A 13,033-nucleotide genomic window follows, 5' to 3' on the forward strand; every position below is an offset into this window, starting at 1 on the left:
CAGGGGACCAGTGAAAAACCAAAGTTGCTGTGGGAGCTGGGAGGGGCCTAAATAACGGGGCTCAGTGCGAGTTGACTTTAGGATGGAGAACTGTCCGGGGGAGAGTGCTAAGCAAAGGCCATTGTGTTTGTGCACTAGGGTGTCATTGGTGACCTTTATAAATATAATTTCAGACAGAATGGCGGCTTTCGGGCATAAAAATGATTTTTTTATCTGGAAATCAACAATGAAAGAAGAAAAGAAACAATGAGAGGGGGGAGTGCAAGGTTTGGGGTCAGTTGTTTGGCCTTGTTTTGTTTTCAGGGGTAGATACCAGACACAGGAATTGAAACAAACAAAAAAAAACCCTAGCAGGGTCCTAAAAGCGTTGGGAGGCATTGGGATCAAAGGTATAGGGTTAAATCTTAGGAAAAGAAAATGAACCTTTCTTCCAAGTGGAGAGGGAAGGATTGATAAAAACCGTTGCCATGTAGGGGAAATGAGACCCCATACAGTTGTGAAGGAAGAACTAACACAGAGGTGGCTGGTGACGAGCACAGGACCAGTGAGCTGTTCTCCTTTCCAGTGTTACACAGCACGTGTCCTGCGATCGTTCGCTTTCATCCTCAGGCCTAACCTGTAAGTGGCATTATTCATCTCATGGGGTAAATGAGGAAGCTGAAGTCCAGACAGGCCAAGAAACAGCCAAGGTCTCATGTCTGTTTCCACCAGAGCAGGAAAGATAAGCAGAGGGTTGCAGATCCTCAGTCAGAAGTGCATCTCTCCCTCGGTGCTCCCCTTTTCCATTTGCATCCAGTTATCCCAGCGTCGAGGCGCCCCACACCTCCTGCTCAGAACAGCACCAGAGTACTGTGGCCCTTACACGGAGCCACTGTTAGCCATAGTTCCTCCCTTCCAGCGTCAAAGAATCAGATTACTGTTTGCATTGTGCCATCAGCGAGATTTACTGACTGTTGGCTCTTTCATTCATTCATTCCTTTTGATTTATTCAACACCACTCAGGGCCCTGTTCTCAGGCCAGCGGGTAACAAGGAGTAACAGAGTCCAGCCCTTCTCTACGAAGGGTGGGGCAGACACTTATTTGTGTAATAAGCACTCTATTGCAGCCACTGTTCATCATCCAATCCTTATAACACCCCCCCCCCCGTTACTATTTCCTTTCTCAAATGAAAAGAAGGCACAGAGAGATGAGTACATAGCCCACGATCACACCAATAGTCACAGTCCAGCCCCCGGTTCCCGAATCCAGGCTCTTAGCTAACCACTGCATTACCCTGCATCCCTAGCTTTACACATACTAGTATACTTACCAAATATGTACTTTATACTTATAAAATATATCTTAAGATATTTTTGGAAAGATACATTTTTAGATGGAGGTGAGAGCTAAAAACAAAAGTAAAACTCAGAAAAGGGACAGAGCTTGATGACAAAGGGCAGGTATCATCTATAATAATAAAAGGGTAATATGCTAATTAGACTGGACATCTTCTGGATGTCATTCCTGATGTCCTTCCTGACCAAGCCGGGGCCGGAGGGAAGCCAGCTCAGGTGCCGGCAGGCGGCCCGAGGGAAGCCAGCCTGGGTCCTGGGTGCCTGCGGGCAGCCAGAGGAGGGAAGCCCGGGTCCCGGGTGCCGGAGGGAAACAGGTGCCGGCAGCGGGGGAAGGAAGGCCTACTCTTGCATGAATTTTCGTGCATAGGGCCTCTAGTTTTAGATAAGGTGGTCAGGGAAAACCTCTCCTTACCAATGTCCTCACTTACAGGTAAGCTGACATTTGAGCAAAAACTGGACTGAATCTCTTTTATGCTTCTATTTTCCTCCAACCTTCTGTCCTTTTAATCCCATTTGGCACTCTTTTCTGATTTCCTTTCGAATGGCTTCCCGGAGAAAGCCATCTACAACTATGAAGTACAAGAACAGAGATGGTCATCACCTCCTTGTCCTGTAACCAGCAGTGTTTTTCACAGGAAGTAAGAAAATGCTCTGGGGACATCCCTCTACCTCACACACATACACCCTCATGGACCATGTTTACCAGTGCTGTTCTAAGCTTCTCCCAGCTATGGGATATAGGAGGTTGGAATTTCTTCCACACAAATGCACTTAGGCTGCCCTGGGGTCCTTACAGTATTTCTCTTTCTTTTTCACTGTTCACGGCCTTTCCCCATTGGGCAACATATGCAGCTTCCAGCACTCTGCATGTTTTTGCACATTAATTAAGGTGTTAAGTGAGGTCAGTTATAAGCCAGTGTCCTCAGCATTCACCAGCTGCTTTCTCTTCTGAATGAGTTGGTTTGCCTTTATCACTACCCTTTGTTTGTTTTTCAGCCCATGTCATATCAGGGGTAGCCATTCAGACTAAATTCATTTTGCTAGTAATATTTTTAGAGGCACTGTACAAAATGACTCGCTGACATCCAAATATATATCATCCACAGTGGTCTTTTCATCTCCCAGACTCACACGCTACCCATTGGCAGAGTGTTTGGGTCTTTAATTAAACCCTGCTGGATGCTCTACGTATTTCCATTAGCTCCTTCTGATTTAGTCTATCATTTTTTTTAACTGACATCCTGAGTCACGTGTCCATGGATCTCAGGTGGCTCATTTTGCAGCTTTGTTTTATTTCGATTTTTCTCTCTTTCATAAATAACCATAAAGGTTTAGTAAACATGTCGAGTGTTGCCATTGGAACCTACCGATTTGCATATGCTCACACTTTTCTAATAATCTGTTGATTTTTTTGTTTCTCTGCCAAAATCATTTCCTTTCTGGCTCTTCAGTCCTAAAAGATATGGTCTCTTGCCTCAGCAAAGTAGAGAAATCTCTTAGAACAAACAAGAGACGTGGATTGGGATTTCTATCCAGGACCAAACGGTCAGGAGTCCGGGTTTGACTAACTCAGCCAACTACTGGCTGAATAGCAGGCAGTCTTTGCATCTAGCACACCTGGCAGTGATAACTGCTTGCAGTGAACTATTCATCAGCCCCATCCAGTCCTTGGCTTCACACATTTGTGAGCTGCTGGCCAGAGGCAGAGTCAGTGGCACAAGAATAGAACGAACTGGCACCTACCAAAACCAGCCCTCACCCTGACCTCATTGGCATGATGCTCTAATGGTCAGGTTTTCCCATCAAAGCCATGCAGTCCACACCTGTCTCCCCATATTGTAAACACAGAAACCCAACACTGTCACCCCTTCACTTCTCCATCCCGTCACTCACTCTGCGAGTCACCTAGAGCAGCGAGCTTGGGTCTGCACCTTCTCTAGGGCCCTCCGACTCTTTGAGGGTAGTATGGATGGGCATGGTGGCTAGTAACCCCCAGTTTTACTTTACTTTCCATGAGAGCATTGGCCTAGTGCCTCAGATACCTTTGATCTGGGCCTGGATTGGATTGGAGTTTTTTTTAAGTGTAGATAAAAGAAGCTTCTTGCAACAAGGACTATACCTTTCTGCATTATATTAGCATTTAAAATGCTATTAGAGCTCCCTAAACACTAGTAATAATACTAGGTTGTCCTTTGAAAAAATTCTTTGCATTATTTATTGATAATTCCACTTCATGTTTTTAATTGATTTTAGAGAGAGGGGAAGGGAGAGGGAGAGAGAGGGGGAAACATCAACATGAGAGAGAAACATTGATCAGTCGCCTTCTGTTTGCTCCCTGACTAGGGATCAAACCCCAAACCCAAGTATGTGCCCTGACCGGGAATTGAACTGGCAACCCTTCGGTGCATAGGACGACACTCAACCAACTGAGCCACATCAGCCAGACAGTAATTCCATTTCATTACTTCACATTGAAAAACCACAGGGCATCTGAATTATTTTTATTCAGCATATCTCAGCAGTTGTTTCCCAGATCACTAATCTGAGAATATATAGTTTAACAGATAATATCCAGTAAGGGCCATGTGCTAATTGGTAAAAATCATGTAGCTTTGAGGCCACCAAACTGCATAATACGAGGTCCTTTTATCAACCTGTGCTATTAGATAATTTGGGTTTTTTTTAATGGAAAAGACTCTCTAAAGTGATATTTAGCACTAAACAGCTCTCCTTAACCAACCTGGACTCACCCTTTGATAATCAAATGAACATTTACAGGAGTATAAGACAAATGCAATTATGAAAGTAAAATGAAGGACCTAAATAAAAAATCACAGAACAAGAGGGTAATTCTATTCACTCTTTCATATTTCATTATTTGATAACATCAGAAGATGAATCCATCAGAATTGCTTTGGCAAGTGCAAACAGAAATGTGCCTGATCAATATTTATTAAAACCTTCAAAATGGGAGGAGAAGTTGAGCAGACTTCTTAATGGACAGAATAATTATTCATACAATTGGAGTTTGACCAAAGGCAGTGCCCAGACCAGAGAGACACAGTTTTAATTGTGCTGAATTTAAAATGCAGATCTTCTCCCAGCCCTGTTGTAGAAAACTTAATTTAAAAAATTATCTGATGCAGCAGAGAGTGACTATGAATCCTGGCATTGTTGAAGAGGAAATTTCAACCATAGTTCTTTATAAATGTAGGATGTGTTCCAGAGGTGGGGAGCAGAGTTTGTAGCTAAGGGAGCAAAAAGCAATTTTTCCCTTTTCAGCAAGTGTTACTGAGCTTGGGAGAGGTCACCATCTCCAGGGGTGGGTCTCAAAGGAATTCCATGGTGTCCAGTGACTGTGGGTGTGTGTTTTAAGAGAAATAAGGCAAGGCTGTGGCTACAGCTGGGAAAGATACCAGGATGCATTCCCAGCAGGGCTGAGCCCAGCTGCTTTAACTGTTAGTGTCTTCCCAGGCGAGACACCCCCATCCTGCTGCAGCGTGGGGAGTGTCAGAAGCAGGCCAGTAGGTGACTGCCACTTAAGCACAGTGCCACTGACCAAGGGCCCTGGTGTGTGTGTGTGTGTGTGTGTGTGTGTGTCCCATTATATGAAGAAAATAGGGGTAAATGACATGGAGGAAGCCCGTGCCAGCCTTCCAGAGACACCCCCAGCTCTCTTCACCTACGGGATCTCTGCCAGGGGAGGGAATTCACACTGATGCTTCTAAAGGCCATACTTCCCTTTGCTTCTGGAGTGGCCTGGCCAGAACAAAACCCTGCCCCACCTGTGGTCGGGAGTGTTAGAATCGAGCCCAGCATAGCATCTAAATCTAATTCTGCCCCCCAACTCTCTAAAAATGCTTTCACTTTTCTCTGTCTTAGTTTTCTCATTCCTAAAATGAAAGTAACTTCATTAACTATTTCAGATTAGCACTTTCAGTCTTGTCTATGATAAACTCTAAGCTCTTCGAAGGGGAAGGCAAATGAGAGCAATCACATTATCTTTCTCCACAAACGAATGTATTCCGTCACACGGGACTGCCAGCCAGGTTACCTGTGGTCTGGGAGGCGCCGTGAGCTAAGTTTCCACTGGTTCAGAGTGTTTTCAAATCCACTGCTACAGCATCTTGCAGTCACGGCTCGGGGAAATCAGCACCGATAATTCTGGTGGAAGCCCACGATTTTAAAGGACCAGGCAGAGGATGCTGTAAAGGTTTTAAAATCCAAAAATGCTGGTGCTTACGCAGCACCTGCTCTAGCCTCTTTGTGCTTCTTGGGAAGCGGAGGTCCCAGGAGCTGATAGCATCTGCCCAAGGTCACACAGCTGGTCGGGCAGTGAGAGTTCACGAGAATCTGAGTGTAGGTGGTCTCCGGAGTGTTTTTTTATTTCCCCAAGTCTTCCCGCTATAACTACCTCTCAATTATTTATGGGATGATTATCTAGCTTATAGATTATTCAGTTCCTTTCTTTTCTCTCTTTCCGTCTCCCTGCTTATTGTCACATGTACCACCGAGTGAGCAGGAAAACAGGAGTTGAATGTTTTAACTGATAATTCATTGGCACGTCTACAACTGGATTTTTATTTAAGTGTTCAAAATGCTGCAACTATTGGCTAAAAGGCACATGAGGAGCAGCAATTATTACTAAGCTGTATTCCGGTAAATTGTTCTGTCTTTGAAACTTTAAAAAGCCAACTTCAGAGCCTAAGTCTCTTCTTGACATTAACACACTCTCTATCTAAGAAGGACTAAATGAGAAAGTCTTTACAGTGAAATCACTTAATTCTCTCCCTTCCTGGAGGAAGTAATGAGTCAGAAGGGCAGCCAGCTTTTAGAAAGAAAGGTCACCTCGTCCATTACTACTAGCTTGGAGGGGCAAAAAGGGAGGAGAAAAGGGAGGTGACAAAATGAAAGCCAAAAAGCTTTCCTGTGAGTTCTAAATGCTGGATTTACAAAGTGACTTCGTTATGTGGTTTAGAGCACTGAATTCCCAAATCAAGCCCACTGTTACTCAACTATAACTGCAGAGTGTGGAAGTGAATTTTGAATTGCCAAAATACTAGCTTGTATTGCCACCATACAATAGAAGGCAGAGAGTTGTCATTATGCGAATTTTATTAAATTCATATTTCCTAAATCATACTAAAAATGAATTAGCTACACAAGTATTCTTCGAAATTAGTATTTTTGCTTTTTACAGTTTCAGATATTTCTGTATTCTGGTGGCTTTGGAGTGAGTCCGGGGTTCAAAGCCCTCCATTCTGGGCCTCAGACAAATCACTTGCTAAAGCTCTGTTTACTCATCTATAGATATATAAGGCTAAGTGACCGACTATCCATCCATCCAACCGTCTGACCAGCCGGCACATATGACACGCACTGGCAATCTATATATAGAAAAGGCTTAGTGACCGACTCGATGTCCGTCCCACCAACCGGCCGGCTGGTACATATGACGCACACTGGAAATTTAAAAATAAACATTGACTCACGCATGTGCGATACATTATAAAGCTCTCGCTGGCGCCAGTCACACGTGTGTGTTTCAATCTGTCATTGTTGACCGTGAATTTGGTTGACACTTCTATTATAGAGAAAGGGCAAATAGTGATATTAAAATATTTCTTCTAATTAACTTTCTTTCAATGTGCATGAATCGTGCACCACGCCAATAGTCTATAAATAATGGATGATTGGCCCCAGCTGGTTTGGCTCAGTGGACAGAGCATTGGCCTGTGAACTGAAGGGTCCCAGGTTTGATTCCAGTCAAGGGCACATGCCCAGGTTGTGGACTTGATCCCCAGTAGGGGGCGTGCAGGAGGCAGCCGATCAATGATTCTCTCTCATCATTGATGTTTCTATCTCTTCTCCCTTCCTCTCTCTGAAATCAATAAAAATATTTAAAAATAATAGATGACTGCAGTACCTACACCCAGGGGTGGATTGTGTTAATGGAGCTAAAAGGTAGATATTATTATTAATATTACCATGTACACAAGAGGGGACTTCCTCTCACAAGATGTCCCACCCATCAGGAAGACAATAAACTCCAGTTTCCAGAAGGGGACATTTGGTCTAGGTCTAGCCATTGGCCCTGTGATGTTATGGGCTATGGAGAGACTCGCTCCACAAGTCATGAGCCAAAAGGGTCTAAACCAAGCATGTCAAACTCACGGCAGCATGCAATCCCATCCCAGCAGCTAAGTCAAGTGCTATCTACCGTAAAACGTGCCTGGGAAGCCAGGGCTGCTGTTTTAATACTTGGTGATAAAAGATCAAGCTTTCATTTTCCCGAGGCCTCAATAAGTGCTGATAAATTATTTATCCCAGTTGGTTTGCGTGATTTCATTTCAGCATGGCAATGTTTATCATAGAAGCTCATTCCAGTTGTGTAGTTTGGGGCACTTTCCTATTTTCTCCTCAGGGCACCTCATGGCACCTTTTCTCCACCTCCCCACTGCCGGGCTGATTTAGTACTATTTGCGACTGGGTGCTATTCTGAAAGATGAATGAATTTCATTCTGCCTTTAAATATTTATGTTTCTTTATGGTCTAATATATCATCGTGGTTATGGGGGGTTTTTTCCCCCTAACTACAGAAAATACACCATCAGTTACCTGTCAATTTTGTTTAATAACTCAGCTTCGCGATTCCGGGGCGCTGTTTATCCGAGGCTCCTGAGGACTCTTTAGTCTCTCAGTCCGCGCCAGAGTGTCATTCTGGATTTATAAAGATCTTCATTGCACAGAGGATATTGCAACATTAAGGACTCGGGTGGCATGTCCTTTATCACTCATCACACTGGGGAACCCACGACTAGAAATCCGGGCCTCTTCCTTTCGTTGTTTGCTCCCAGCGTGGAATAGCGGTCTCTGTAGAAAACCAGCCATTCACCTCTGGAAACAATTCACCCGATTTCTTTCAAGATAAATACAATTTCATCTGATCTGATGGGTTCAATGATACTTAAGATAAATGATGAAAATATCAGCATCATAATACAAAGAAACCCAATTCTTTTGGTTTCATCTCATAGAAAAGCATTACAGCCACTTACTGCTTCTGTCTCCTTCCCTAATGCTATTGGTCCTCGGCTCAAGGAGACGGGCAGGTTCTGCATCTGTTCCCACACCAAGCAGACCCTGCACAGCCTCCTGGCCCAGCCTCCTGGCTGCCTCAGAACCTTTGGGAATAGGAGGACCTGGGGAGGGGCCTCAGAGCCGGTACTTTTCCCACGCTCCCCGGGCGCTCTGCAGTGTGGGAACCTCCAGTGTAGAACTGCAGCTACCTAGTCCCTTGGAGCTTTGAAAGAAACCCGGGCCCTAATTCTCTCTCATTCCATTTGTAGATCTAGATTTGAACGTGTGTTCTTCCTGAGACATTTTTAAATGTGTGCTTAGTTCTACAAATGGGCAGTCCCTGGCTCACCTGTGCATGTGAGGGAACCAGAATTAGATAAGGCGGGCCTCATTTGTCCAAACGGGGAGGAAGCCAGAAGATGTGTGAAGCCCCCGGGTAAATAGGGTGCCTCTTCCTACTGCATTGGGTCTTTTTAAATTAGTTTTTTTTTTTTTTAATTACAACAGATTTGTTATGGAGGGGGAGTAGGTCATGTGGATTTTATGCTTAACATGAAACTTCAAACAAGTTTCTGACTTGAGCCGGTACTGGGCCCCAGACCTCTGGAGGTGAGAAAGCACATGTCCCTTCTCTCAGCAGTGCCTCTGTCTGCATTCAGGGTTATCCTTGAGCATTGATTCCTGAGTACGTGGGTCCGGGAGGTTAAACTGAACACCCATTTGGAACCACTACAGGGAACCGGCCCCAAGAGGACCCTGCACAGGATGTTGAACGAGTTGCTGCCAGGAGTCACTCCGGCACTTGCCGTCTAGGATGAGCACTTTACATTCCAGCCACTATGTAGGGCATAGTCACAAAGGAGAATTCCTTACCCTATTTGTTTTTAAACAGAGTATTTTATTTAGAACAGGAGGTTGGCAGAGCAGGAAAAGGAAATAGCCCTGTGAAGACACCAGGGCTCTCAATGACCCGTCTCATTGTACCGGCAATTCGTAAAACATTCTTGAGCTTATGGAACCCCAGAGGGCTTCCTTGCCCCAGGAGGGCTTAGTTCTCCCTGGGACACCCATTTTTTCAAGCTTCTGCTGATAAAGAAGAAACAAATCCAAGGCCCCAAGCCCAGGAGTGAAGATTTCTGAGCAGGGGGTCCTGATAGACCCACAAGATCCCTTCAACCCCGAGGTTCCTTGAACCTGCTACCTTGGTCTGTCCCCTCAGTCCTGGCTAAGTCCCCTCCCCGACCACTTTGCATACCATCTCATTAATCGTCCAGAAGATGGACTGGGAGTAGCGCCTCTGCTCTCCTCAGTGGGGCCTTGGGAATGGGGAGGGGCCCTTTATCAACTCAACTAGCCTGATGTCAGACTCTCTTCTCTACCTTTTGACTTTCTGTCTTTTCCTGCGACTCCCCATCATTCAGCCACACTTCGAAGGCTACCCAGGCCCCCCGGCCCTGCCTTTGCTCATGCTCTTCTCTTTCCCCTTAATCTAGAATTTGCTCCCTGTAAACCCTGCCTGGCAGGGTCCTACCCCATGAAGACTTCCTGGATTCTTCACCCGCCCCTCAGCGAGATGTGATTTCCCCTTCCTCAGGCACTAACACCTTCGTGTGGCACTTGGCATGCTCTTCTCGGCTCTGTCCTTGAAGAAAGCATATTGGACTGAGAGTCAGAAGCCCAGGTTCCTAACCCGGCACAGTCACTGGCTGTCTCTGACATGGGCAAGCCCCCTAACTCCTCTGTGCTTTCAGTTTCCTTATCTGAGAAAGGGGATAATCACAGCTCACTAAGTGCCGCGAGGGGAAATGACAGCATGTGGACATGAACTTGTCAGCAAAAATGCAGTGATTATTTCTCTGCTTCTCATTACCTTTCCTACTTGTCTCTGAGCCATTTGAGGAAAGAAACCATGGCTTGCTCATCATTGTATACGATTACCATTATCGCATTGCTGTTAATACATTATTGTTATTATTTTCTAACGGCTAATGTTTATGGAGCATGTATAATTGTGTTGGGCACCATTCTAGGTGCTTTATATAGATTGATTAATTTTTCCAATAATCCTAAGAGGTAGGTACTATTATTATCCCACTTTCAGAGGAGAAAACCAAGCAGTGCACAGAGCCTGCAATGAGTGAAGAACTGAATGAGACAAACACTGTTGGCATTGGCCACCCGATGATTGTTTTTCTCCCTCTTGGTTTTGTGCCCTGCTTTTCTTTCTTTGGAGGTAAATGCACAATAGGAGGAAGTCTTGATTGAACTCTGAAAGACATGAGATCTCCTAGGGCTTCCTATGGTCATGAAGAGGCTCAGTGAGTTCCAAGCGGACAGAAATCGGGCCTGTCTCGTTATCTATCATATTCCTAGGGCCCAGAACAACACCCAGTGATTAACCAATGTTTAGTGAATAAATAAACCAAGTCAGTTATAAACAGCAGATCCATGACCGCTAAAGCCACACAGATCGCTCAGGAGATGGTGAGCAGTGTCCTTCTTCCTCCCTCAGGCAGTACTACGAGATGCTGTACAACACGGCTGACGAGCTGCTCAACCTGGTGGTGGACCAGGGCGTGAAGTACACGGAGCTGGAGTACATCCATGCCCTGACCTTGCTGCACCGCAGCCAGACGGGCGTGGGAGACCAGACCACCCAGAACACGAGGCTGCAGCGGCTCAAGGAGATCATCTGCGAGCAGGCCGCCATCAAGCAGGCCACCAAGGATAAGAAGATAACCACGGTGTAGCGGGGGAGGGAGGGGTGGTACTGCGTGGGGTCAGGGGTGGGGGGTGGTCACTTCTGGTTATTTAGTCAAACTTATACTTACTTTTTTCTTTGGCATGTTATTTGGTATATTCTGAGCTGACGTCGTGGAGAGATGCTTTAGTGGAGAGAAGGTGTAAGGATTTTTTTCCTTTTCAGTTTTGGCTTTTCATATACACTCCAAAGGGAGCTTGCAGTACAGAATGTTTTGATTTAATATCCACTTTGATGAGGTCGATTCCAAAGGGACTTGGGTGGGACCGAGAGCAAGGTTGTGTCAATGGGACTCTGAGAAAATAAATGCACAAGTTACTGATGCCCAGCAGTCTTTGGAGGCAGGCTGCTACCTAAGCCTCAGTCTTTTCCTAAATCTGCTTCACAGGTTCTCTTGCAGGAACAGTAGGGACCTTACCCTCTTGACCTGGTCAGTTTTCAGTTCAGTGAAATAAGTGCATGTGCATTGTTTTCTGTCTCAATTGCCAAGATCAAATGAGTGGCTTCCCCGCTGGATGGAGCTCTTGGCAAACTTACCTGAGCAGCACAGGAGCGCGTCTGGGCTGGGGGAGAGCCCTCTGTGTGTTTTGTTGTTGTTGTTTGTTGCGTTTTTTTTATTTCAGAGGGGAAGGGAGAGGAAGAGAGAGAGAAACATCAGTGATGAAAAAGAATCATTGATTGGCTGCCAGCTGCACACCCCCTTCTGGGGATCAGGCCTGCAACCTGGGCATGTGCCCTGACCCAAAATCGAACCGTGACCTCCTGGTTCATAGGTTGATGCTCAACCACTGAGCCATGCCAGCCAGTCATACCCTCTGTGTTTTTTATGCAATGGCTCCTCCACAGCTTCTGAGTTGGTCTTTTACCTTTAAATTTTTATTTCTGCCGTATCAAAACCAAGAGCCATCAAATTAATGACAAAAATGGCAGAATGAAAGGTGATTCAATCATCTTTTTTATTTTCTCCCCACACTTTCTGAGAAAATAGCGGCTAGAAAACTTTTCATCTCACTAGACACATTGGGTGTGAATGATACTTAGGTGCTCATTTACCCTCCTATCAGCCCCTCGGTCTCTCTCACCTTAGGAAGTAGCCCCATCTGCTCAGCTGAGTGCTAGGAGAGGGGCAGCTATGGCATCCCCCCTCCATGTGCCCACCAGCGAGTCCCTGTCTGAAATGCGCCTGGGTGGTGTGAGTGCTCCCTGCCCCTGCCACATGGCCTCACCCTTGTCCCAGGGTCGCCAAGTGCTTCTAGCACCCTTGGGTGATCTGTCACAGAAGAAAGCGGTGTGCTGACTGCGACACGCCTTGAACACAGGTGGGAGGGAGGGCAGCAGGGACTTTGATGCACATGGCCCTTCCTCACACCCTAATGGTCCAGAATTTGACACCTGTTTGTACAGCCTTGGTCTTGGTGGGAACAAAAGAACATTAAAGTGTTTGGAAGCTTAAACGTGGTGTGCTGTTTTTCTTGTATTCTTTATTCAGCAAACATTTCCTGAGCCATATATGTGCCAGTGCTGGTGGGCGTGGGCTGGCTCTAGACACGAGGACACTCATCGCTTTCATAGGACAGAGCAAGAGAACCGGCTGAGCTCCCACAGCACAACCCTTGAGAGGGTCAGGAACCCAGAAACCCGGGGGCCCTCTACCTGGGGCACTGCCCCCTGCTGAGTGACCTCAGTCCTGGGAACCCCAGATCTTCTCCGGGACCTCCTGTCTGAATATTTCCTCAGCGTGTCAGTCACTGATTTATGTTTCAGATGGCCTGGGGAGAAACCCTCAAGCACAGCCAAGTTGAATTGGCAACTAATCCTGGTGATTCTCCCTGTCAGGTCACCCCCGTGGATGTCTGT

General features: G+C 45.9%; 1 protein-coding gene across 1 annotated transcript in view; it reads left to right on the top strand.

Moving 5' to 3' along the window:
* EXOC4 (exocyst complex component 4) overlaps nucleotides 1-11,819 on the top strand; it is a gene marked incomplete at its 5' end in the record, with an annotated part of 716,953 nt that extends 705,134 nt beyond the window's left edge. The window contains one exon of the mRNA XM_015559399.1: nucleotides 10,928-11,819. Coding sequence (XP_015414885.1) covers nucleotides 10,928-11,165 — 238 coding nt within the window. The remainder of the gene's footprint in view (nucleotides 1-10,927) is intronic.
* Nucleotides 11,820-13,033: the final 1,214 nt, after the last annotated feature.

Source organism: Myotis davidii, unplaced genomic scaffold (genome assembly GCF_000327345.1).
Source record: "Myotis davidii unplaced genomic scaffold, ASM32734v1 scaffold214, whole genome shotgun sequence".
In the NCBI taxonomy this organism is placed as follows: Eukaryota; Metazoa; Chordata; class Mammalia; order Chiroptera; family Vespertilionidae; genus Myotis; species Myotis davidii.